We start from the raw sequence: 25,363 nt of genomic DNA, 5'->3' as shown, positions 1-25,363 counted from the left end.
GTCTTAAGTTACAAATTTCAAGGCCTATGACTATATAATTCCCTGTTGTATGGACCATAGTATAATGTCTTATAAAGACATTTAAATATTTTTTTAGTTCTGATGACAACAGCAGTTCAATACTCATCTATCTTAAAGAGCTTGTGTAGGCAACCACCATACAACTTCTGAAACAGAAGAGTAGACATGAGCCCAGGTCATCCTGGCCGCCCTTCATCTAGCTGCCCCGTCATGATGCCCAGATACTCACCGTGTCGCACAGCAGCCATTAGCCAGTCCCACCGCAGCTGCCAGACCTCGCAGCTCAGCCAACTCTTTGTCTTCGTTTATGAGAACGGTCAGCCCTTCCTTGGGAGTTTTCTGATTCTTTAATCTTCTGTGCCAGACTATAAAGAAAAAAGACATAATTTACAAAACAAAGTATTGCATCCTTTTCTTTTAGGATATGTTAACAATACACTTTAAGTATTTATCCATAAGAACACTATTGGTAAAATAACAGAATTTAATTGAAAAGTATGCCCATAATAATAATAAAAAACTAATTAAATCTAGGTAGCAGGCCATAGAAAAACGCAGAGCTTATACTACCTCACTTTTCATCGAATATCAGAGTAACATTTAATGTATTTCTTATTGCTGTTATAAACGAGTTAAAGTATCTTAATATCAGAATTTATTTCTAAAAATCACTCATAAAGCAAAGTCAAACCAAAACACCCTGGCATAATAATAATTATTAGTGAAACAAATTCATTTCTGAGTCCAGATATGTCCAGGTTATACTCCTCGGTAAACCTGAGGAGTGCTTTCAATATAATGGCTATAATGGCACACTTTTTGAAAATGCAGAGTATCAGAGTATATATCCATTGTTGTTCATATATATACATTCAAATACAGAGAAAAATTATTGGAATGGACCCCACCAAATATTAGCAGTGGTCCTCCCTAGTCATGAAATCATGGATGATTTATATTATCTTCTTCATACAATGAGCAAATTTTATAATCATAAATATAAATTATAAATAAATGATATTTTTATAGATTAAAATACAATTATGTCAATAAGATCACCCATCTACCCTAGAATATTGGTTCAGAAGCTGAAAACAGCAAGGATGCTTTGTTAGATAATCATGAAAAATTTGAACTTTATTCTATAGTAGCTTCTGTATTTAACAGGTTAGAGTTTTATTCAAGTGAAATTCCATCTAAGGGACCACACAGGGGTAGATCTTAAGTACTTTTGCTAATGCAGGTTTTCAAACCTGAAATGCTCTCATACCCCTCTTCATTTTTAAAAGCCATGCTAATGTCCCCCATTTTCAGTGACACCTTACAAGACTTCTGCAACCTCTACTGATCTCTCATCTCTGAACGTATAAGACTAATTGTGTCTCTAAGCACCTCTATATCACTCTCTTGTGTATTTCATGTACCATCCATTGCCTTTTGTTGTTGCTTAACACATATATCACTATTTATCTTTTCACACAGATAGGTCTTACCTCCCTTATTAAATGGCAAGTCCCGAGGTCAGCAATTGTAGTTTACTACTTTAGCTTTCCCTCTGCTCCCAGCATGTGGCTGATGTTACACATTAGCTGTGACTGCTCCCCACAGCAAAAGATGTCCATGCTTATTTTAAAACCCTTGTTTCAATTTTATATTTATAAGTATGACTGATGAGAGCCCTCAGCACAATGCAAATTTTAAAACAATTCCTACTTCTCATTATTTTAAGAACTCAGTCTTTTCTCATGCACTTCCACACCCCGACTAGTAAAACCACATGCATGTTTCCTAAATAACCAGATTAGCTTAGCTGTACTCAAAACTCTGAGTTCCAAATAGAATAAAGACCTTCAAGGCCTGAGAAAGTCAGATATCCTCAGGATGTCTTAAAAGCATAATAGGTTGTCTGAAATTATCTCGTGTTCACGCACCAGAGTTATGAGTTTAAACAATGGTGATGTACAAGTAGGCAAGCAAAGGTCAGATGGAAGATTCTTCATGAAAGACTCCTTCCCAGTAGGAAAGCAGACAAGCAGTCAAGCCTATATGCCAACTGCCAAATATACTGCAGTCATATGCGTAACTCTGGAGGGGCTGGCTTAGTGACACAAACATCAGCTGTGCAATGCTTAGACTCCCTGGAACCACAGGTTAATATCCTGGCAGGGTCAGATGAAATTTTTAGCTTTCCAAGTTAGCTGAAGGAGTTCCATATATTATCTGGGTGGAATCTGTGATAAGAAATCTCAATTCAGGTTTCAATATGTGCTCTCCAATAGCTTATGATTCCAATCGGTTTTGGGGAAAATAAAGATTTAGAACACAAGTGAAATATCGGCTTTTTCTACACTGAGAGATTTCAACTATATGTGTGTAAATTTTCCTTAAATGTTCTTTTCTAATTTTTCCTTATTTATGCAAAAAAAAGCCACAATTTCCTGAATATGTATTTGAGTGCTCTTTTCTGGTAAATATCATGCTTTTCTTACAATGTTTTAGCATGTCTGAGGCACATCATATTAATAATAAGATGATCATATATCTAATAATCCAAAACAAGACATTTTAGGGACTGAAAGAAAGTGCTACTGATGTTTCTGCTGAAACAATAAGAATGAATCAGAATGTGTGATCACTATAATAACTCTATAGGGCCCAATATTTGGCAAAGCCCTTTGGGGTTGTCACTGTATTTTCTCAGCATTAAACCAAATTATTTTTTAAAAGGCCTTTTAGGACTAGCACATTAGTATAAAAAGAATAGTTGGAAATGGCCAGTTTTCTATCTACCTAATCTAATTCTGTTTCCTTAGTCATTTATAAATGAGCAGGGATTTGAAATAAGCAAGTCAGACATCTGAAAGTGAGAGTGGATCCTACAGGCCAGAAATGGATCTTCTGTAAAAGAGGCCCTCCTCATTCCAAACCAGGCTGTCTGCCTGGAGCTCAGACTACCCCAAGCAAGGATTGCCACTGGTCTTGCACTAATCCTACCCTTTTTTTTATATACCCAAAGTAATTTCTCATTTATTTCAAACTTTACACCACAAAAAAAAAAACCACTTGTTTTAGTCAATCAGAAACAAACACTATTTTAAAGAAAGTTAAAGTCAGTGTTCTTGCAAGTAGTTTTATCTAAAATATACCATGAAGTGTAAATATAGCTATAGTTTTCATAAAATAGTTACTCTTTGACCCAGAAAACAATTCACAAAAGATAATGGTTAAGAACTTATAGCCAAAGGTAACATTGTAAAATTTTATGAATTTATTTCATGTGGGAGATTAAATAAACTAAGAAATAAATCAATTATTATAATTAAATAAATTATGTATTACCTATTTAAAAAAAATTTTTTTTACTTACCAAAGGTCAATGGGATTATAACAACCAGAAATATTCCAATTACAACAGTAAGTATAAAGCTTGTTTCTGGAATCCAAAAACCATCTAATGAAATAAATGAGAAAAAGAAATTAATTCACAGAATAGACTGCCTAGGTCAGTGATGGTGAACCTATGACACGCGTGTCAGAGGTGACATGCGAACTCATTTTTTGGTTGATTTTTCTTTGTTAAATGGCATTTAAATATATAAAATAAATATCAAAAATATTAATCTTTGTTTTACTATGATTGCAAATATCAAAAAATTTCTATATGTGACACGGCACCAGAGTTAAGTTAGGGTTTTTCAAAATGCTGACACACCGAGCTTAAAAGGTTCGCCATCACTGGTCTAGGTGATCTACCTGTAATACCAGACTAGCTCCAATGATATTTTAGGAGCCAGTTAAACTATGTAGCTTGACATCATCTATGGTAAGAGTATTTACATCCTGGGTAATCAAAAATCAACGTTTTTTATGTGTGTTTTTCCAAAGAGCCAGTTTACCAATACATCATAGGGGTGTACCCACCCAGGTTTCTACTTTAAAGTGATCGAGAAAACATGGATAATCCTTTTAACAAATTTGGGACAAGAAGTCTCAGTCTTCATCTTATATTATATAGTTGGGATTATTATTATTCTGTAAAATCTTCATACATATTTAATTCCATGGACATTAACCTGAGGAATATAAACATGAACACATGGTACCTTCTCTTCGGTAGTTTCAGTTGAGAAGAGGAGATAAACATGTAGACAGAGCTTGGCAAACTATGGCCTGTGGGCTAAATCTGGCCACAGCCTGATTCTGCACTGCCCAGGGGCTAAGAGTGATGTTTAAAGTATTATTTTAAAAAGGAAAGAAGAAGAAAAATATGCTACAGAGATCAGATGCAGCCTGCAAAGCCTAAAGTATTTACTATTTGGTTCTTTTCAGAAAAAAGTTTGCTGAAATCTTAGCCAGTTAACTAACTATAATAATAATAAAAAAAGAATGACGAAAGTTTTATATAGACTATTGGGCTGTGTGGGTATAAAATATAATCACTTATTTGCCTAAGGAGTATCAGTTAAGCATCATGATGGGTTCATTTAAGTTAGGCCTTGAAAGATGCAAAGAATTTCAATTGACAGAAAGTGACAGAAAGGAAATGCCAGATAGGGGTGAATGGCAGGTTGTGGGAACCTGCATTCCAGGCCGAAGGAAACAAAGGCTGGAGAGCTAGTGTCATAAAAGCTTTTTATAGTCTGATGTGGCTATAAAGGGTAAATATTGGGAAAGAGGAGAAACTACAGAAGGCCTTAACTGCCCACACAGAAGTTTGTACATGGTCCTGAAGACAGTGAATGAGAGCTTTTTCGGGTGCTTCTGAGAGGGGGCCAGCGGTCCAGCTGTGCTTTGGCTAGATTAACAGTCAGCATGTGAGTAAGCCAAGAGCACAGGCAAGAAACGACAGCTTAACTGAGGAAAGCCAGAGTGGAAATAGGAAGACGGGAACTTATCAGACAGAAGTCAAGAGAGTAAATCAACAGAACTTGGTGACTGACTAGAGGAGGTACTGAGATTTCTAGCCTATGTGATTAGAAAGATGAAATAGAACACAATGGAAGATGGAAATATTGGGGAAAAGACAAAGTATAATTTTAGGCCTCTTGTACAGAAGATGAGAGTACCAGGAATAGGATAATAAGGCTGGACAAAGACCAGGCTCTGGACAGCCTTGGGCGTCTATCTAGGAGCATGGATTTGATGAGGTGACATTAACAACTAGCTAATTATTACTGAGGAGAAAAATGATGATGGTGTTGGTGTTTAAGAAGAGCACATCAGATGAAATGAATAGTTTGGTAGTTGAGATGATAAGTTTTACAGTCACCTGATTTATTGCTAATGTTAAGAATGCACCATCTTTATCTCTGAACCTTTGTGTAATAAGTTAGTATGTGTGATAAGTTAGTAGGCAGACATGGTAATATACCTCCAGCTAATAAAATATTCTCACTGATTCCACTATATTCACCAAATCCCAGATTATTTGCAGCTACTACTCTGAACTGAAATGTTCCTTTCAGGTTTTTGGACTTCCATGTGCAAATGCTGCTGCAGGATCCATTAAACGCCATCTTCCACATTAAGTTCCGGTTCAGTGAATCATTTGAAGTACCTTTTCTGCAAAAGAAAGAGCAAAACCATGAATATAGAAAATATGTGAGACAACATATGTGTTATTTCTAGACACTCATAGATCATTTTAATGCCAGAACTCCAGAGCATCTCCTATTGCACACTTTACCCTTGATCTCATTCCTGTCACATGGCTTGGACACAGAACACAGCAGAGTCTTATAAAGTCATCTCAGCAATGAATGGAGCCAACCAACTCAGCCCATCAGGAAAATAATGAATAATCAATGGCCAAGAGAAAGCTGAGGCAACTTTTCCTACTGTCAGAATGCATAAACTTTCTTCAGAATTCCAAACACATAAGACAATTGTTCCATAATTTTTTATTGGAAATTTTTTCTTTTTCTTATTTCTCAGCCTCTATATCTATAGTCTCCAAATACCATATCCAGATAAAAATAACACAAAAAACATACACTTGATCAGGAAGGTATAATAGCCCAGCTACCAAAGTTATTATGTCTGAAGTTACAAGTTCTGTTGTTGCCATTTGTATTGGCCTACCGTCACCTCAAAGTCAATCCACATGATTCTTCGCATGAAACATGGAAAGAGCACAATAGCTGGGTTTAAAAGATGTGGCTGGAAGGCTGGAATCACAGGCTGAAGGCCCCTCAGTTATGTCTTCTCTGACAGTAAGAAGTCTGAAACTTTTCAGACCACAGCAGTTTTAGGACTTGGTACCAACCCACAATACGCATGGGGATAGATCATGGAAGCCAGTTCTGCTCCTACTAACTGAGCAGCTGTCCCAAAGAGAAACAGGGACCGCAAAGGCTAAGCCTGTGAGGGACAGGCGGTGGGAAGTATATCAGGAGGACCAGAGAAGCGAGTTGGTGACAAGGAGCTGAAGGTCCTAGGGACCATCCTGAGTGAAGCTTGATGACATGGTATTTTTGTACATTTTGTGAAGTCTCATGTTAGGCGTTGGCAATTTCATTGGTTAACCCAAACAATTCTGACCCAAAAGAATGAGACACTTAAACATTTATAAAATGGCTCTTCACAGCTATTGGCCATTGAGAAAGAGAAGGAAGAATTCTGACATTGGCTGAACATCTTTTATTTACAACATACAATACTGGTGTTTTTCATGTCATTTCATTTCACTGGGTCTTCACAACAGCCTATAGAGGTAGATATTATTATCCCTTTTTCTTTTTCTCCAGATGAGAACATTTAAGTTTATAAATGGAGTAGAGCAAGGAGTTAAACACGGTCTGTGTACTGGGTTAAATAGTGTCCTACCAAAATTCAGGCCGACCCAGACCCTGTGAATATGACTTTATTTGTAAATAGGGTATTTTCAGATGTAATAAAGTTAAAGAGATCATATTGGATTGGGATAGGCTCAAACATAATGATTGATGCCCTCTTAAGAAGACAGAGATTTAGGCACAGACACACACACACACACAGAAGGAGAATGCCATGTGATGACAGAGCCAGAGACTGGAGTGATGTATCTACAAGCCAAGGAATGCCAGGGATTGGCAGCAATCGCCAGAAGCTAACAAGAGGCAGGAAAAGATTCTTTCCTAGAATCCTCAGAGGAAGCATGGTCCTACTGACACCTTGATTTTATTTTATTTTATTTTTCAATATATTTTTATGGCTCTACCCAGTTTGGTTCTGTGGATAGAGTGCCATCCTGCAGACCAAAGGGTGTCGGGTTCGATTCCGGTCAAGGGCACGTACCTTGGTTGCAGGCTTCTCCCTGGCCCAGGCCCTGGTCAGGGCTCGTGCAGGAGGCAACCAATCGATGTTGCTCTCTGTCTTTCCCTCTCTCTTGCATTCTCCCTAAAAATCCATGGTAAAATATCCTCAAGTGAGGATTAACAAACCATCAACAATAACTAAATATATATTTCAGAGAGGAAGGGAGAGGGAAAGAGAGATAGAAACATCATTGATGAGAGAGAATCATTGATCAGTTGCCTCCTGCATGCCCCTCCACTGGGGATCGAGCCCTCAACCCAGGCATGTGCCCTGACCAGGAATTGAATTTGTGACCTCCTGGTTCATAGGTCCATGCTCAACCACTGAGCCACACCAGCTGGACCTGACACCTTGAATTTACACTCTAGTCCCAAGAACTGTAAAAGAATAATGTGTGTGGTTTTAAACCATCCAGTTGGTGGTACTTTGTTGTGGCAGCCCTAGGGAATTAACACAGTCTGGTCAGCTCCCAAGTTCATGCATTTGGCACTATCACTACCACTATACTGTCAGCAAGTACACAGGGTACACGGGAGTGTCCTGACTGGAGAAGTTACTTTGAGATACTAAAGGTAAAGCAATTCATTCTTTTACTTCACAGCCCCTGTCCAGGGAGTAGAAACTTGGGCAAGAAAATGCAAAGTATTTGTGGAGCTATGCATTTAAGGTGTTACTGAGGGAAACATGTTAAAAGGGTCCTTCAAGGCCATGGTGATGCCTGACTGATAGACATAATCACAGTCACAGGCCACCAAGTCAGCTCTGTAGGTCAGAATGTATTTCACTCTGTATGAACAACAGTAACAGAAATTTCAAGAAGGTTTCAGTTAGAAATATGGTTAATGCACTCCTCTAGCATGAGCAGGAAAATTTTTTTAAGGTTATGGGAATGCCAGAGCATGATGAAGCAAAAATAGATCTAAAGCTCAAGTAGCCAGGACTATAATTATGAAAGTGACTTGTCCTTGGAGCTTCTTAAAAGATGGCTTCATAGTCCCGTGAGGGGCGTGTCTATGGAATTTGAAATTCTCCCTTCGAGCTGGCATGAAATCAGTTCATCTGAGCCAGTTATGATTCACAGAGCTCCTCATCCTGGCTGGATCTGAGGTTGCGTATGTTCATCAGCTGATTAGTTTACATCAAAGGCACATTTTCAGGCCCCAGGAACACACTGCAAACCGTAATCTTCACAGTGGATAGAGAGTCCTGCGTGATCTGTTCCTGGTTTTACGTTCTGAAAAATACCTAGCTCATTGACAATTTTCCCTATATATTATTCATCTTGCTAAAACAAATTAACATCTGAAATGTACATGCAAACCACCATCTAACATTAAACATCAGCTCAGCTTCTTGAAAAGAATAGATATTAAGTAAATATAAATTATATGTGCCAATTATAGAATTATTTCCATAAAGTTTTGACAAGCACTTTTGAGATCTGCTTTATAATTGGAGTGCCAATTAGCTGCTGGGACCGGAGTAAAAAAGATAATGAGACATTCAAGGTCTTTAAAGATCCTTCACATTTATTTATAAAATACATATTGAGAAATATTGTTAATTTTGATCTAATAACACCTTACAATTAAACTACTTAGCTCTTTGTAGTTTACAAAGCACTTTTGCCAATAGACATACCTTATCTCAAGTATATAGTACATAAGTCTGCTTCCATTATCATCAGCCTTTTCCCACTGTATTGAATTTTTACTCCCTTCTAATAATTTTGGAATGCCTGGTTTACTTGGGACTCCAGCTTTGGAAACAAAGAAAATACTGATTGATATGTTAGAAATATAAAATATCCTGCACAACATATTTTTATAGACTGTATTTACTAAGAGGAAATATTCAGAAATACCTATAATAATAAAAGCATAATATGCTAATTAGACCGGACGTCCTTCTGGATGTCCTTCATTCCTTCTGGATGAAGCCAGGTCTGCGAGGGAAGCCCGGGTCCCAGGTATCTGCTGACAGCCTCAGGGAAGCCTGGGTCCCTGATGCCAGAGGAAGCCAGTGCCAGCAGCCGGGGGAAGGAAGGCCTACTCTTGCATGAATTTCGTGCATCAGTCCTCTAGTTTTCATATAAGTGCATATTTTTTATGAGTATCTGACATTTTCACTAGTGATAAATTCATGATAAGAGTAACATATCTTAGCTTAGTCTGAAATAAGTGATACAAAAAGAAAATATTGTAAGTTTTAGTACATTCTCCCTTGATTCTTATAAGATCAACTTGGTGTTATGGTATACCTTTTAGAACACTAGTGAATTTAATAAACTTTTTAGATTTTTTAAAATCTTTAATGTGGTTATAGTCATCAGTAAGTAAATATTGGGTTGGACACTCAGTAACATTGTTTTCATTTAGTTCTTGCTGCAAAATATGGCTAGACAGGAAATCCGAATACTGAAAAGTGAAATAATTTGCCCTGTTCAGGATCTTGCAAGACCAGGTGAGTATTATCTCATTACTGCCTATAAGGACTCCTAACTCTTTAATTTCTTCACTCAAGTTTTAGAAATAATAATTTACTCTTTTAAGAAAAAAATGACGACCTCTAGGATTGGTGAACTAAGTGCTGAGAAAATAATTGGGAAACTTATAGGGTTTGGTTTTCTCAGTGCTATATGTTAATACTCACCTTTGGTCTTAAAACTTTCTGAAAGTGAGGTGCTATTTTCTCCTGTCCTGTAAACCACCACTACTCGGACATGATAAGAAGTATACGGCTGCAGATCTGTGATGTTACAGACATAAGCAGGGCCTTGGCTGCACGAAGCTTTCACGTGGTAAAACTCACTGTACTTCCACTAGAAAAAGAAGACTCAATTAACATTTTTTGTTTCTTTAAGAAAACCTTCTTAAACACAGAAATTCACAAACCAAGGCAATCAATGAAACTTTAAATAAATTTATTTTCTATTAAAAAATAAGAGTTTCTTTATGTTTGACCCCAAACATCATGCCTACCAGAGACAGCCATTTTATTTTCCACGATCAGCTATAACTGACATGAATAATAGTTCTTAGGATAAGTCTAAGGTGGGGCATACATTTCTGACTATGCATCATTGGAGGAAATTTAGAGCTTGACTTCTTATTTCCTCTAATTGTATGTACCTGCATTGAATCAGGATGGCTAAAAATGCCAATTCACTGCTGAGGGACAGTGATGGACCAAAACAATGATACTTTCAATTCCAAAGATTTGTTAATTTCAAAATAATGATATTTTTACATGTTTTGATTCTATGAAGAAGTCCACATTGAGTTATGAATTAAGACATTTAGTTTTTCTTCCCAAAACTTTTTTCAGACATCTAACTAGCATTGCTTATTTTTATACAAAGGAAGACTTGATCCCCAGGAGAAGAAAATTTTTGCCCACCATCAGTAGCCAGGTTAGAAGTTCAATATAGGAAATTTTACTTTCTTTATCAGTGGTTCTCAAACTTCCTAATGCTGCCACCCTTTATACAGTTCCTCATGTTGTGGTGACCCCCAATTTCATTGTTACAAATTGAATATAATTAAAGCATAGTGATTAATCACAAAAACAATATGTAATTATATATGTGTTTTCCAATGGTCTTAGGTGACCCCTGTGAAAGGGTCGTTCGACCCCCAAAGGGGTCGGGACCCACTGGTTGAGAACCGCTGCTTTAGATACTGGGTCTTTGATTTTACTAATCTTAAACTTCTTTCTCTGTGACATTACTTTTTTAAAATTCCATGTATTTGGACCCTTCACCTCATTATTTGAAAATGGCGATTTTTTTCAACATACAAACAGAAAGGGACATGGCATGTGGCATTTTGTCAAGGGTTCTTTGTGTATTTTTCCCAGTAGTTTCCTACAAAGATCAGCTTCCATAAATAAACCTGCTTTACATCTCCATTTTCACTTAGCACTCCAAGGCCATGCCATTTCATTGGACGGACACTTTGTATTAGTTTTCTACTCAGTTAGGAATGATTATCTATAGGCCTTTCAAGAAGCAGACCACCTTGTTACATAAAGAAACAGGGAATGAGGAATGAAAGGACTGGGAAAAAAATAGAAATGCTCATGTCAGGGACATTGCCTGATAAACTTATAAATGTTTCAATCCCATCAAGACATATAACCTAATGAAACTGATACATTGGATCCATAACATTTACTCTGAACCTATGGGAGAAACAGAGAGAGAGAGAGAGAGAGAGAGAGAGAGAGAGAGAGAGAGAGAGAGAGAGAGAGAGAGAGAGAGAGAGAGAGAGAGATTGGTTAATAACTGGCTCAAAAATTCTAGCCCTTTGTGGTCCTGCCTCCTTAATGATCTGCTAGAGTAATTACCTTAAGTGAATAGTTTAGGTGGCCTAACATTCCACACCATCCAGAAATTAACACAGCTCCTTGAAATATCAGGAAGATGTTTAGCCAAGGGGGCTCTTGGAAAACTGTAGGGTATCAGCCTTCCGACAGCACCGAATGCTTTGGACAGACCACAAACTTGGCGAGATGCCCCGGACTACCCCGGTAAATCACAACAATCAGACCCTTCCTTTGCCGAGGCCTACAAGTGCAGGGGTGGAGGCAACCACAGAAGGATTTTCAAATTATTTGGTGGAGGGGGTGGGGGATGGTGCAGACTATAATGTCTCAGAGACTGGAACTTCAAAAATATTTGGTTCTGGTAGGGATTTCCCTAGATAGCTGAGGAAAACACAGTTTTATTGGGCTTCCATAAAAAAATTGTCAAAGCAAAATTACTTCTTTTTCTCCAATCTTAAATCAAGTATGTTCTTCTTCTGTACACTGTTATGATTTTTAAAAATCTATGAAATTTAAGCCCGAGGTAGAAATTTAGCTTTGTGCTCAAATTCTTTCATTTTCTACGTAAGGAACTTTTGATAGAAAAGAGAGAGAGACTACAAGTTTATCTTTGTCTCCTTCTTTCCCTTCTAAAAAAAATTATTAATTAAAAAGATATGTATTCACCCTTATCACCTGCCTCAGAGTTTCAGTATAGAGTTATAGATTCGTCCCCAGCTGTCCTATTGTTATAAGGTAGGCTCAAAAGAGAATGAACTTTCTGACTAGATATCACTCATTAACCCTCTCAGAATATAGCCTTCTACCGTGCTCATCAATTAGTATCTATAGAGGGTCACACATGTAGAAATTACTGTATCAGACAATTTCAGCTTCATGATTTTTAAGTGGTCTTTCTGAAACCTGTGTTGAGCAAGTGTAAGAATACAAGGAGTTTTGAAACAAAAAGCGTTGCATGAAAGTCATGAGGACTGAACCAGGCAGTCCCTAGCCATGTCCTTCTCTCCAAATGTTGAGGAGTTGGGTGGCTTAGTGACTCCTCTTCCTTCTATGGACAGCGCCCAAGGAGCACTGCCGAGGAATGAGTCACCTGGGGTCCTCTGCTGACTGTCTGGGGAGATCTGACTCATGTTGGCGCCTGTCTGGGTCTCTGACTTCTCATCAGTAAAATGAGAGGCCAGAGATCATCATCTCCAAGGTCCTTCCCATTTCATCTCTTTGATCTGGGAAATGAGCTGTATATCCCTCCTCTTGACTTTCAACTGAACTGCATTAAGCTTGCTTAAATAGATGTAAAAAAATAAAAGTGATTTCTAATTTCTCCAATTTAACTGCATTTTTATAAGATCATTTTTTTAAATAGGCAACATATCATCATAAAGATGCTCAGTGGAAGAAGTCCCATTAAAGTATGGCCTTCGGTTTTGTCAAGTCAACGTTCACTGTTGTGTCACATATTTCATAGTTTTTATATAAAAGTATAGATCATAAAATAATCTTATGTAGTAAACTCTAAAAAAACATCCTGAGAGCAACTTCATTTTTAAAGAAAAATGAAGCCATGACTATACTGATTTGTGTTTAAGTTACCACTGAACAAGACATTCTTAGCCAATCTTCACAAATATGGACACATGCATATATAATGATGAAAATGAAATGTCGCAATTATAAAAATGTAATAATCCATTCTAACTGTAGCAATATAAAATCAATCTAAACTTTTCCTTAGCAGTGAAGTAATTAGATTAATTGATATTTTACAATTCAGTGAATATGTTTATATTGGCTAAAGCACGAAGATTTGTGGATGAGGAACACTTACAGTTTATATGCCAAGATCAAATGGTTTTATATCTTACTTCTCTCCTGTTGCTATTTAGCCTTAAATGGTTGAAAGAACCTTTCTAAACATGTTTTGGTTTTTTGCTTATATATGTCTTTCCTCTTTTTTTTTTTTTTTTATAGAAGATACCAAATTGCTATGGACTTTAAACCAGAGAACAATGCTGATAACATCTAAACAAAATAAGTATTATGAAATCCATAAACCATATTTATACCCTTTTACATGGAGCCTTTTATGAGCAAACTAATCTCTCTGGGAATTATTCCTATCAGAAATTAGTCTAGACAGTTCACAGCTTCTAGATGGCAAACCTGAATCAATGAATGTGGTCAAATAGATTGTTGATTTATATAAGAGAATGCTCTAGAGCAGCGGTTCTCAACCTGTGGGTCACTACCCCTTTGGGGGTCGAATGACCCTTTCACAGGGGCTGCCTAAGACCATCGGAAAACACATATATAATTACATATTGTTTTTGTGATTAATCACTATGCTTTAATTATGTTCAATTTGTAACAATGAAAATACATCCTGCATATCAGATATTTAAATTACAGTTCATAACAGTAGCAAAATTACAGTTATGAAGTAGCAACGAAAATAATTTTATGGTTGGGGGTCACCACAACATGAGGAACTGTATTAAAGGATCGTGGCATTAAGAAGGTTGAGAACCACTCCTCTAGAGATATGCAAAAGAGCTTCCAACTTATTCTGCAGCATAAAAGAAGAGTTTGCATTGAAGTGTACAGTGTGATCTACCTTCTGGAGTTCAAACCAAAACCTGATGAGGTTCACATTAGATGGAGCCTCCCAATCCAACTGTAAACTGGTGTTGCCTGGAACCAAGGCATAAGGCTTCTCTGGGGTGTCAAACATTTCCACAGTGACAGGGTGGCTCTCAGCACACCACATTTCCTCAGCGTGGCAGGCAAGGACCTTTTGTAAAAACAATAACAACAAAAATTGCTTAACCTTTTCACAACCTTGTGCTTGAGAATGACAGTAAAAGTACCCAATAGCCTCGCTGTACCTTTAACACATATAGTTTCCCCCCGGACAGTCCAGTAACCAGGAGACCAAGCCTTCCATGAGGATATTCACTTTGTCTTAGAGGAGTCTCCGGAACGCGGGCCAGATGTGCAATTGCCAGCTGGTAGCGGACTGACTCCTTAGGTCCATTTGGCTTGGGAGATTCTCTCCAGGATACGACAAGGCTGGTGTCTGACTGCACTGTTGTGTTAATGAGCCAAACAGCCTCTGGTACTGAAATACAGAGCAACGCATGACAAGGGATGTTGCAATAATAGCATTGGGAGATGGAAGGAAGGAATGGGGTCTTGGTTGAGGAACAGTCATCTCATGTGAGCAGAATGAGTGACAGATGTGCCTCAGGGAAGCCAGCCTCTTATATAATGGTAAGTTAGCGGCTGTCTGAAAGACTGGCTTATTTTTGCCGAATGACTAAATCATTCTCTGACTCTAGCTCCAGGATTTGGCCAGTGATGATGAAGAACCAAATTGGGGTGATTTTCGTGAATTCATCAGAGACATCTGAAAGAAATGGCATCACCCCATAATAATTGCCACCTCTAAGGACGCCTTTTTAGATTCTAGATCCATTTTATTTAAGGCAATATGTTATATTACTTTAAATAGAAAAAAGGCTTGGTCTTCCCGTCCCACCACGTGGGCAGACCTATGAAGATATGGGAAGAGGGTGCCACTGTGTGGTGAGAGCAAAGACTGTGTTTCTTGGGCAAACAGTATTGATGCTGATGTTTCTTTCAGCTTCTAGTCACTTTTCATTTTGATGGAATATTATTTATCATCTTCTAGTGTTAGAGCAAAAATCATGTCATCAAAGTATTTTTCAACCAATATATTTTCCTTATTAAGCTTTAAAAAGGTCACATAAGAAAGCTGACTTTATATTCAGGTAAAAAACAAACAAATATAGACACACACATCACCTATATTACAAAACTCCACTCCAGCGTCCCACACCAAGCCCATAACTCACCTCCACTTTTAGTTTTCCCCCAAATCTCTTTTCCCAGAGGTAACTGTCCCAAAGGATCAGAATAATAATTCCTTACAGCGATCTGTATCATATACGTTGAAAATGGTTGTAAGCCTTCAATAAGGGCTATTCTCTCCTGAAATTCCTGCAATTAATTTACAAATATTACCATGTGATTTTTATTTTTTGTACAAATGAGGATAAATTATTTAAAAGTGATAAAATATTAAAAGACTCAGCATTTTTTATTTGTAGATATTGCATCATGAAGGACAATGTTCACTGTTCTAATCTGCCCAGGCCTGAGTTGTTTAATAGCTACAAGAATAAATGCTAAATGACTGACAGCCTTCAGTCAATTTTGTAACATATTCATCTCACAAAAGAAGGTATATTCCCAGAGGAGGACTCTATTTCATTGGCATTGCATTAGAAACTCAGCAAAATGGTATTGGAAGGATGTGATACATACATGAATAGGAAAGATTAAGCTACAGTATCTAGTCATTCTTAGAAATAAAGTTTAAGTAAAAAGACCTTCCTTAGGTCAATGGTTCTCAACTTTGGTTGCAGGTTGGAATCATGCTGGAAATTTTAAGAAAATACTGATTTCTGGGTCCCACCTCCAGAGATTCTGACTGAATTGGCCTGAGGGGAAACCTGGATGAAGAGATTTTAAGAGCTCCAGTGTGCACGAGGTTGAGAACCAGGCCTTTGGTGCATGTTAATCAACGTGAAGACAAGATACATGAGCTCTCATAGCCATGTCCAGTGCCACAGCCCAGCCTTAGTCAGCCAAATGATCCAAGCTGTCTCTGAAACAGCTCTCTTTGGAAATGTGTAAAAATGATAAAAACAGACAAAATAAAGGAAGTAATAAGAACCAGCTGTATTTTCTGGCAAAGTGTGCTGTGTTAACCTCAAACAGGAGATGGTCAATTTCACTTTTTGACTTGGTTAAATAAGTAGCACAAAGCAAAATATAGGATACACATGATTTCATCACAAGGACAACTAAAACACCAGTGCCCATGTTGCCAAGAATTATGCCAATTCATTTATTCACTCGAGAGATATCTAGTGAATGCCTATACAATGTCAAGTACTAAGCTGGGTACTAGAAATACAATGATAAGTCAAAGCATAGCCCCTGAATAATGGAGCATTTCACAAAATACTGGAAATCACAAAAAAATATACAATTTTTATATTAGATATATGCTATGGAGGACAGAGGTACATGGCAATGTTCTCTCTGTCAAATGCATTTCTTACCCCTCAACCAAAATCTGCTAGATGAGCCATAAAATCACATAGGCATCACTTTCTAGGGATAATTAGATAACCAGGAAGGACAAAAAAATACAGTTCTTTTAAGGACACTCAGGAAATTGTTACTGTTGGCGATCTACCAACTGGTCAGTTAATAAAGTTTGTTGAAGTGTAACTTACTCCCAGACAAGCAGACTAGACACAATATGCTTTGATGAATCAGCTATAACAGGTTGCATAACAGCACATCCCAGAAAATGCTATAGAAAATACTATGACGAAGAATTTCATATCAAAAAAGAGTATCTTCTAAAAAGACAAAGACCACCAGCTCCAATCTTACCAGCATTCTGTATTTTGGTTCAGAGCCATTTTTCCCATCATTAACTTCTTTGTAATAAACCAGGTAAGTTGGAGTTGGGTTGGTGATGCCATACCAGGTGAGGTTTGTCCTGGAAGACGGCAATCTGATTGTGAGGCTGGTGTTAGTGGTGTTAAGTATAATTGGCTCTGCAATATCTGAAGCTAGAGACAGAAATGCTTTATCTAAAATAATAAGAAAAAAAGATTAAATATATACACATATGAACATTGAGGGTAATATGATATTTATTTTTTTACTTAACTTATAAGGCATGATGTATTGAAGTGTTGGAAATATTATTCAGGACAGAAAGACAAGTTTTTTTCTTAAAGATGGATGAACTAGGGAGCAAGGTAACTGGTAATTGCTTAACATTTCCAGCAGATGGAGCTAAAGTATATCCTTTATAAGGTACCTAGACCAGTGATGGCAAACCTTTTGAGCTCGGCATGTCAGCATTTTGAAAAACCCTAAATCTGGTGCCATGTCACATATAGAAATTTTTCGATATTTGCAACCATAGTAAAACAAAGATTTATATTTTTGATATTTATTTTATATATTTAAATGCCATTTAACAAAGAAAAATCAACCCCAAAAATGAGTTCGCGTGTCACCTCTGACACGCGTGTCATAGGTTCGCCATCACTGCCCTAGACAGTAGCATAATAAAGCTGGTCCTTGTTTTATTTTGAAGTAATTAGAACATTATATTAATCATATTTTCATGGACTTTTAAAATCTCTTAAATTTCTCAAAGTGGAAAATTAATTTTTAACCAAAATGTCATTCAATTTATTTATAAAATCTTCATTTTTTAAAATATTTTGTAACTTACATATTTTATAAATGAATACATTTAAGCAAAGATTACTTGAGTTTGTTTCATTCATTTCTATCCCTCTCTAGTGGGAATTATACTTAATTTAGAATAGCATAGGCATCTTAATGGCAGAGAGAGCTTGAGAAAATCACCCATGAGTCTATATAATGCTGTTTTCATTTTTGATTGGTTGGTTGGTTGGTTTTTAAATTTCAAACATTTTTTATTGTGACTCACAGTAGTAAATACATATAATCAGTTCCGCCCATAATGTGACACATGCATTCCTAAAAGTCACTGCTTTATACAAAATTGCACAATAAAATCCACAGGGAGAAATAGAGTTAGGGGCACAACACTAAAAGTTTCATGAGTGTCACCTCTTTAAAAAGTTAAGAACTGAGTCAAAGTGGTAGGACACATGTATGTCTGTTGAAGGGTGGACGTACAGAACACTATTATAAATAGGCACTTGATCTTGGAATGCTATGCAATGCTTTGTGAAACCACTGGGAGTCTAAAATATCGTCTGAGAAGAAAAAAGGCAGACAGAAAGGAACTTTCGGGACTAAGAAGAGAAAGAGAAACAGGCAGCAAGGGTTTCCCAAATCCTGGCAGTTGGAGAAACAGCCCGGAGAAGGAGTCATGATGAGTCATGATGAGACTTTCCCGGCCCTGCACTGGGAGAACAAGTTGACTCAGCCTGAGGCTTGATTACCTGGAAAAGGCTGCAGCACCGAACTGTAAGCCAAGATGCGCTCGCTCCTGGGGGCCTTCACCTGAGAGGGGGTGGCCTCTCGGCTCTTCTTTACTTGATAAGTCTCCGTGCCCTCCTTCGCTGTGGAGACCCAGTATAGATATTCCCCATCCACAGTTAAGCTAACAAGTGTTTTTCCTGTTTGTGAAAAACATAAAGAACATATCTTATGGTGTCTACTCCAAACAATATGTCAAATCCTTTTTCTATGTCATACCTGCTACATTTTGAATCTTCCTATTATTTTGATATGAAAAAAATCACACATTTTATGTCACTAGGCTAAGGACTTCCCAGACATGTTCTCATTTTAGCTCCACATGAAGCCATAAGTAAATACCATTGTTATTTAGCTTCATTTTGTAGAAGGAGAGACTGAGGCTTGGACGAGTTAAATAATGTCAAGGCCATAAGGTCAGTCAAGGGCAGAGCCAGGATTTACAACTTACCGGTGTGACTCCAAGCCAAACAACGCCTATCTGAAGGGAGGTACTAGCTGATAGGCGCAGGACTCAGTGTCTTGCTCGATATTTTTGTCAATGATTTGACATGAATGCACAGTAAACATATTTATCAAATTCGTAGATACTATTCAATGTTTACTGTCACTAGTATATATCGCCCCTAACTTGGAATTCAAAAACATCACAACAGAATCAGAAAATAGATTAAAATTTAACAGGAACAAATGTAACATCCTGAATTCAAGTTTAAAATCAACTCTAGAAATAGCAAATGAAAGAAATCCAGTTCAATAATAGTTTTTAAAAATGATGGGGGGAAAAAATTATGGGCGCTAGCTGGTTTGGCTCACTGGATAGAGCGTCAGCCTGCAGACTGAAGAGTCCCGGGTTCGATTCCGGTCAAGGGCATGTACCTTGGTTGCAGGCAACATCCCCAGTAGGGGGTGTGCAGGAGGCAGCTGATCGATGCTTCTCTCTCATCGATGTTTCTAACTCTCTATCCCTCTCCCTTCCTCTCTGTAAAAAATCAATAAAATATATTTTTTAAAAAAATTATGGGTTTTCAAATGGCAGGCAGCCCAAAGACCGAACACCGCTCTCAGTGCAGTAAAAGATGACCTAGGAGGCAGAGGCCTCCTGCACTGACCAGAACACACTGAGCACCGTGAGTCATGCCAGGGGTGACGTTTCAGAGAATATTATGTAGCTGAAGTGAACCCATAGGAGGGGGACCAGGGCAAAGAAAGATCTAGAAGCCACATCCCCTGAGGTGTAGTGATAGATACTTGACTTTTTCCTCTAAAAAAAATGCTTAGGATGGGCTATGACAGCTATCTTTACATAGTTGAATGGCAATTGCCTAGAAGGTGATTGGTTTATTCTTTTAAATGTAGAGGTCAGAACTCAGATTAATAAATGGAAGGAATAGGAATAGGAATGGCTACATAGAAGAGGAAAAATATCTAACATTCAGAATTATCCCAAAAATTAAACAGACTTCCCAATAAATAGTATTTTCTTTTTATAAACAGGTATTCAGTCAAGACTGTTTTTGTAGAGGGATTTCCTCCAATATCATGACAACTAAATGATCTCTAGAGTTATCCCAATTTTCTAATTTTATGATTATGGATTTCAGTTACGGTTTCCCCCTTTCTTTTCTTTCTTTTTTTTTTTAATTTATTGCTTAAAGTATTACAAAGGGTATTACATATGTGTCCATTTTATCCCCCCGCCCTAGACAGTCCCCTAGCCTCCCCTACCCCCCAGTGTCTTATGTCCATTGGAAGGACACACCTTTTCTACACCTGTAAGATAATGCCTACTAGGTATTCTTATATATCAGGTGTTAAAGGAAAATTATTCTGACACTCGTTAAAATGCTAAGGAAGACTTTAGTGTATTGCAATAGTGTAGAGGGAGACATAATACAGGAGCAAGATGTACTCAACTCTGAATATAAAAGAGATAGCTGGAGATTCATAACCAACCTGCACAATGAGAGGATCAGTGGGTAAAAATTATTACGAGGCTACATCAAGGGTAAGGGGATTCTTGCTAAACTGGCCTAATAAGATTCTCAGTAAAGGCAAGCAAGAACGTTCAGGGTGTGGTACGAGGAGCTTAATCAGATATTTAAAGTGGGGGAAATTCTCTCTAAACTGATTTAGCCGGATTCTTACTAAAATTGGACTCGGCAAGAATGGACATGGAAGGCTAAGGTCCTGGCCTGAGGGCTCAGAGGAGCCTAACTAAAGTTTGATTAAGAAAAGAGTCTTTGCCCTAGCCAGTTTGGCTCAGTGGATAGAGCATTGGCTGGTGGACTGAAGGGTCCCGGGTTCAATTTCAGTCAAGGGCACATGCCCAGGTTGGAGGTTTGATCCCCAGTAGAGGGTGTGCAGGAGGTAGCCAATCAATGACTCTCTCATCATTGATGTTTCTCTCTCTCTCTCTCTCTCTCTCTCTCTCTCTCTCTCTCTCTCTTCCTTTCTGAAATCAATAAAAAATATATATTTTTTTAAAAGTTAAAAAATAAAAAAGTCTTTGTCACAGATTTATCAAAAACAAGTAATTTTTTATAAGAAAAGTTCAAAACATCATCTCTACTCTTCAGGCCATTGAGAGGGCAACAGAAACAAAACCATATGTGCAGCTACAGCTTTCATATGCAGACACACACACACACACACACACACACACACACACACATTTGCAATTTCAAAGCTTCACTATATAAATCAGCAATGCCCAGTAGCACTTTTGATGATGGAAAGATTGTATATCAGTGTTGCCCATACAGTAACCATTAGCCACTTGTGACTTTTGAGAACTTAAAATGTGGCTAGTGTGACTGTGGAATTAACATTTTAATTTTATTTATTTTCTTTAATTTAAACTTAAGCCACCACATGTTAGACTAGCACATACCATATTAGAGAGTAAGAAATAATAGACTCTTAAGAATATGTAGGGGGAATTTAGAATGCATGTTTTTTTCTGTTGCAATTACTCCTAATTTGGAGACTTCAAAATTGCTTTAGACTTTCAAATGTTCCCTCCACAAGCATGTGAATTTCAAGTATTTGCCAATTCATGCTGAATGTGGAGTCAATGGAATCATCAAAATTGAAATAAAATAAGGTACTGGAAGTAAGATCATGAATGTTATAGTATGGCCCAACTTAAAACCCCCAGATCATCTACTTACTAACTGTAGCCCTTTGGAAAAGTTATCTTACTTTTCTCAGCCTCAGTTTCCTCGTCTGCAAAATGAGGATACTAGTGTGGTGGGCAGACAGACATGAGCAGAGCAAGGATGTTGGTCCCCAGGGTGGAAAGCCCCAGTTGCCTAGCAACAAGCAAACCTGGGAAAACAAGGACCTCATCCCCAGGGTGACCTTTCCTCCCCTAGCACATTGCTGATCATTTGGTTTAGACCCCCTGACCTTTCATGTCGCTGGTCATGCAGTTAAGACCCTCCCCTGACCTTTCTTCCCCTGGCATGTTGTTAGTCATGTATGTGAGAGACCCCCTTGGAGGAACAAACTAGGGGCCCAGAGAATAGAATTAAGCATTAAGCCCTTAAGCATTAAGACTCCAGGACAATGATGTGTACATCTAGGCCTGAGTTGTGCTTCAGCTCCAGGCCTAGAAAAGCAGCCAAACCAGACAAGCAACACCACAGCTGATGTCACGGCTACCTGCATTGACAAATGACCTCTGCCCAGGTGCTGACAAAATCAGTGGAGACCATGAAAGGACACACCTGGAAATCCGATGAATGTTCTATTGAGATCCTTCCCAAGGACCTTTCTTAAAATCCCAACCCTTAAAAACCCAGCACACTCTCCCTCCTGGGAGCACACCCAACACCCACGCCTTTCCCTTCCCCCTTCCTCTCCCCGAAGGCATGTTACCATTACCCTGCTCACTCCTACACTCCAAGGGCCCCTTCTTTTGCCTCTGTAATTTGTTTCCTGAGTCCATTTATTTTATCATTCGCTTCTTCTACCACTGTGACTTTCTAAATAAATTTTCTCTTATACTTTGAGTCTTGGCTCTGAATTTTTTCCTAACCAGAACTCAGGTACCAAGGTCTGAACCCACTGGTCTAACACCTGGTGCTGTTCTCACCATCGCCAACACTAGGACCTACTTCACCAGGATGTTGTGAAGATGACATGAGATAATGCATTTAATAGCATTCTTACATTTTATAGTGAAGCTCAATACACTGTAGCTCTACTGTAAATAATACACTAACAAAAATATCCCCATAGATTCAGAATATCATGTAGATGCCTATATACAATTTTTCTGGAAACAACTTGACTTGAATTCTACAAGAGCACGTTTTAGAATAAGTACTGTGTGTATATTCTTTTGCATACGTGTGGGATGTAAGCTCTTCTTAATGGAATACGAGGGACTGCCATTACGAATAAAGATCTATGTGCACACATGGTGTCTTACCAAGAAGAGCAGGCCTTGTGATAACTTGCCAACACCGGCACCCTTCCAGATCCATGGCCCAGATCTCTTGCCCTTTGACAAAGTATATCTGTGGTTTCTTTAGGTGAGCAGTATCAATAGTCATTACTCCACTTAACTCGGATTCAGTCACATTGCAAGAACATTGGCCCCTTCCATTTGGATGGCTTGTGGCTGTGGGTTGCAGAATTCGGTGCAAGGTCTGGTTGACAATACTGTAGTAGAACATCTGAGAGCCCAAATCGGAAACTTCTGTCCAATACAGGCGACTATTGGGGGAAAAATACCCTCCAACTTAATGAGTAAAATACATCATTTCAAGTATTAGTTTCTTAAGAAGATCAATCATTTCTAATAATTAGGAGGACAAATACATCTTTTAGAGAGAACATGTCCACATCCCCAATAACCTTCTTCTGAGATGGAGGAAGGCACAAGAAATCTAATTTTTAGCATTTTCCAATGATTTCTCAATAAATGTGTTTACAACTAAAGCCTTGAACTACAATGACTTTAGGTGCTGTATTGTCTTATTTTTTAATTTGTTTATTGATTTCAGAGAGAGGAAGGGAGAGGGAGAGAGATAGAAACATCCATGTTGAGAGGGAATCATGGATCTGCTGCTTCCTGCACATCCCCTACTGGGGATCGAGCCAGCAAACTGTGAATGTGCCCTTGACCAGAATCGAACCCAGGACCCTTCAGTCCGCAGGCCAATGCTCTATCCATTGAGCCAAACTGGCTAGGGCTGTATTGTCTTATTAATGATTATAAATATAAAGACATTTGCAACTTTTCATCAACACCTATCTCCATTCCCCTCCTCTCAATTTAGTTTCTGCTTCTTAATACTAGTTAACAATCTAATTTCAAGATAGATTATATCCATGCTATGGCACACACAAAATACATCTCTCAAGCCTAAGAAACTGCCATTCAGTTGCTGAATAGAGGCCTTAAAACTCATCTTTTGAAGACATCAATTAAAGATGGATGAGCCCAGAATAGCTTTTACTGTGTTTAACATACTGCCCACCTACCTCCTGCTCATCTTCTGCTATTGTCTCGGTCCCCTTCTTGTCCTTACCAACTGAGGATATTATTAAATTCACTGATATAAAAATCTGCTTTGGTTTCCTGCTGGCAATTAACCTAACTTTAAGCTAGTTAAGTTGTTAGTATGGATTTAGTTTACATATTTGTGGTTGTGGGCTCATAGTTTATATGTAGAAAAACTTACTAAAAGTTAATGTAGTGAGTCAAGACCCCTAAGCACCTTATGTTCCCATCATTAACACCTAATATTAGACTAAAGGTATTATTTAAATATGTCTCTTTATTTCAGCACAATAGAAACAGGTAAACTTCAGATACCTTAATAGGGGATACACGAAGAAAGAGATTATTGTTGAATTTCTGTTGCACATTTTCAGCTTCCTGGGATATTTCACCTTGTGTTCAAGATCGACATCAAACATTTGCATTCCATTTTGTGATTCTTTCATCACAAAGTAGAGGTGTCTCGAAATCCAATCAATTGTAATAATTGTGATATCAAAAACCAGTGCATCTTGGAAAATCTTAAATCAGGTAGAAAACACAGCCAAGAAGACAGTGGTCATTTTTTTTTAAGGTTGAGGACTTTTCTGTAACCACTCATATTACTCATTTATTGCACTTCTCTTTTGTAATCCCAAATCTCAGTAACTCTGGGTTGTGTGCCATTGTAACATTGGTCCCCTTCTCACATAGTGTATTTTCCCTGAGTGATTTCAACTACCATGGTTTCAACTGTAATCCATAAACCAATGCTACAAATCCACATCTTCAGGCTGATTCCTCATTGAGTTACTGATTCAAATATTAAACTGCCTATTCAACATATATGAATGATCCCAGGAAACAGAATTCATCACTCTATGTCCCAAACCTCCTTTTCGCTTACATTTATATTTTTATAGATTCCCAACACTCACCCGAGGAGCAATCCCATCAACTGTGGTTCATCCTTGACTTCTTCCTACAATTACTACAAATTGTGAATTGGTCCCATTTTAAATATCTCCACAATTTGTCCTCTCCTTTCTCACTTTACTGCTTCTCATTTCCTGCCTTTCCTATCTGGATTTCTGTGATAGCCTCCTAATTGTCTCAGATTTAACCTTCTCTGAGTCATTA

General features: G+C 37.9%; 1 protein-coding gene across 1 annotated transcript in view; it reads right to left on the bottom strand.

The window, feature by feature from the left end:
• Positions 1–25,363, bottom strand: part of ROS1 (ROS proto-oncogene 1, receptor tyrosine kinase) — a 92,984-nt gene that overhangs the window by 21,730 nt on the left and 45,891 nt on the right. Inside the window, exons 25-36 of the mRNA XM_081094756.1 lie at positions 24,560–24,765; positions 23,168–23,454; positions 18,693–18,869; positions 17,131–17,333; positions 15,516–15,660; positions 14,526–14,758; positions 14,255–14,431; positions 9,970–10,138; positions 8,959–9,076; positions 5,393–5,583; positions 3,389–3,472; positions 251–386 (exon numbers count right to left, since the gene is read on the bottom strand). Coding sequence (XP_080950882.1) covers positions 251–386; positions 3,389–3,472; positions 5,393–5,583; positions 8,959–9,076; positions 9,970–10,138; positions 14,255–14,431; positions 14,526–14,758; positions 15,516–15,660; positions 17,131–17,333; positions 18,693–18,869; positions 23,168–23,454; positions 24,560–24,765 — 2,126 coding nt within the window. The remainder of the gene's footprint in view (positions 1–250; positions 387–3,388; positions 3,473–5,392; positions 5,584–8,958; positions 9,077–9,969; positions 10,139–14,254; positions 14,432–14,525; positions 14,759–15,515; positions 15,661–17,130; positions 17,334–18,692; positions 18,870–23,167; positions 23,455–24,559; positions 24,766–25,363) is intronic.

This window comes from Myotis nattereri, assembly GCF_964212035.1.
Source record: "Myotis nattereri genome assembly, chromosome: 6".
NCBI lineage: Eukaryota > Metazoa > Chordata > Mammalia > Chiroptera > Vespertilionidae > Myotis > Myotis nattereri.
The sequence above is the reverse complement of the archived record's forward strand: the minus strand, read 5'-3'. Positions and strand labels throughout refer to the sequence as shown.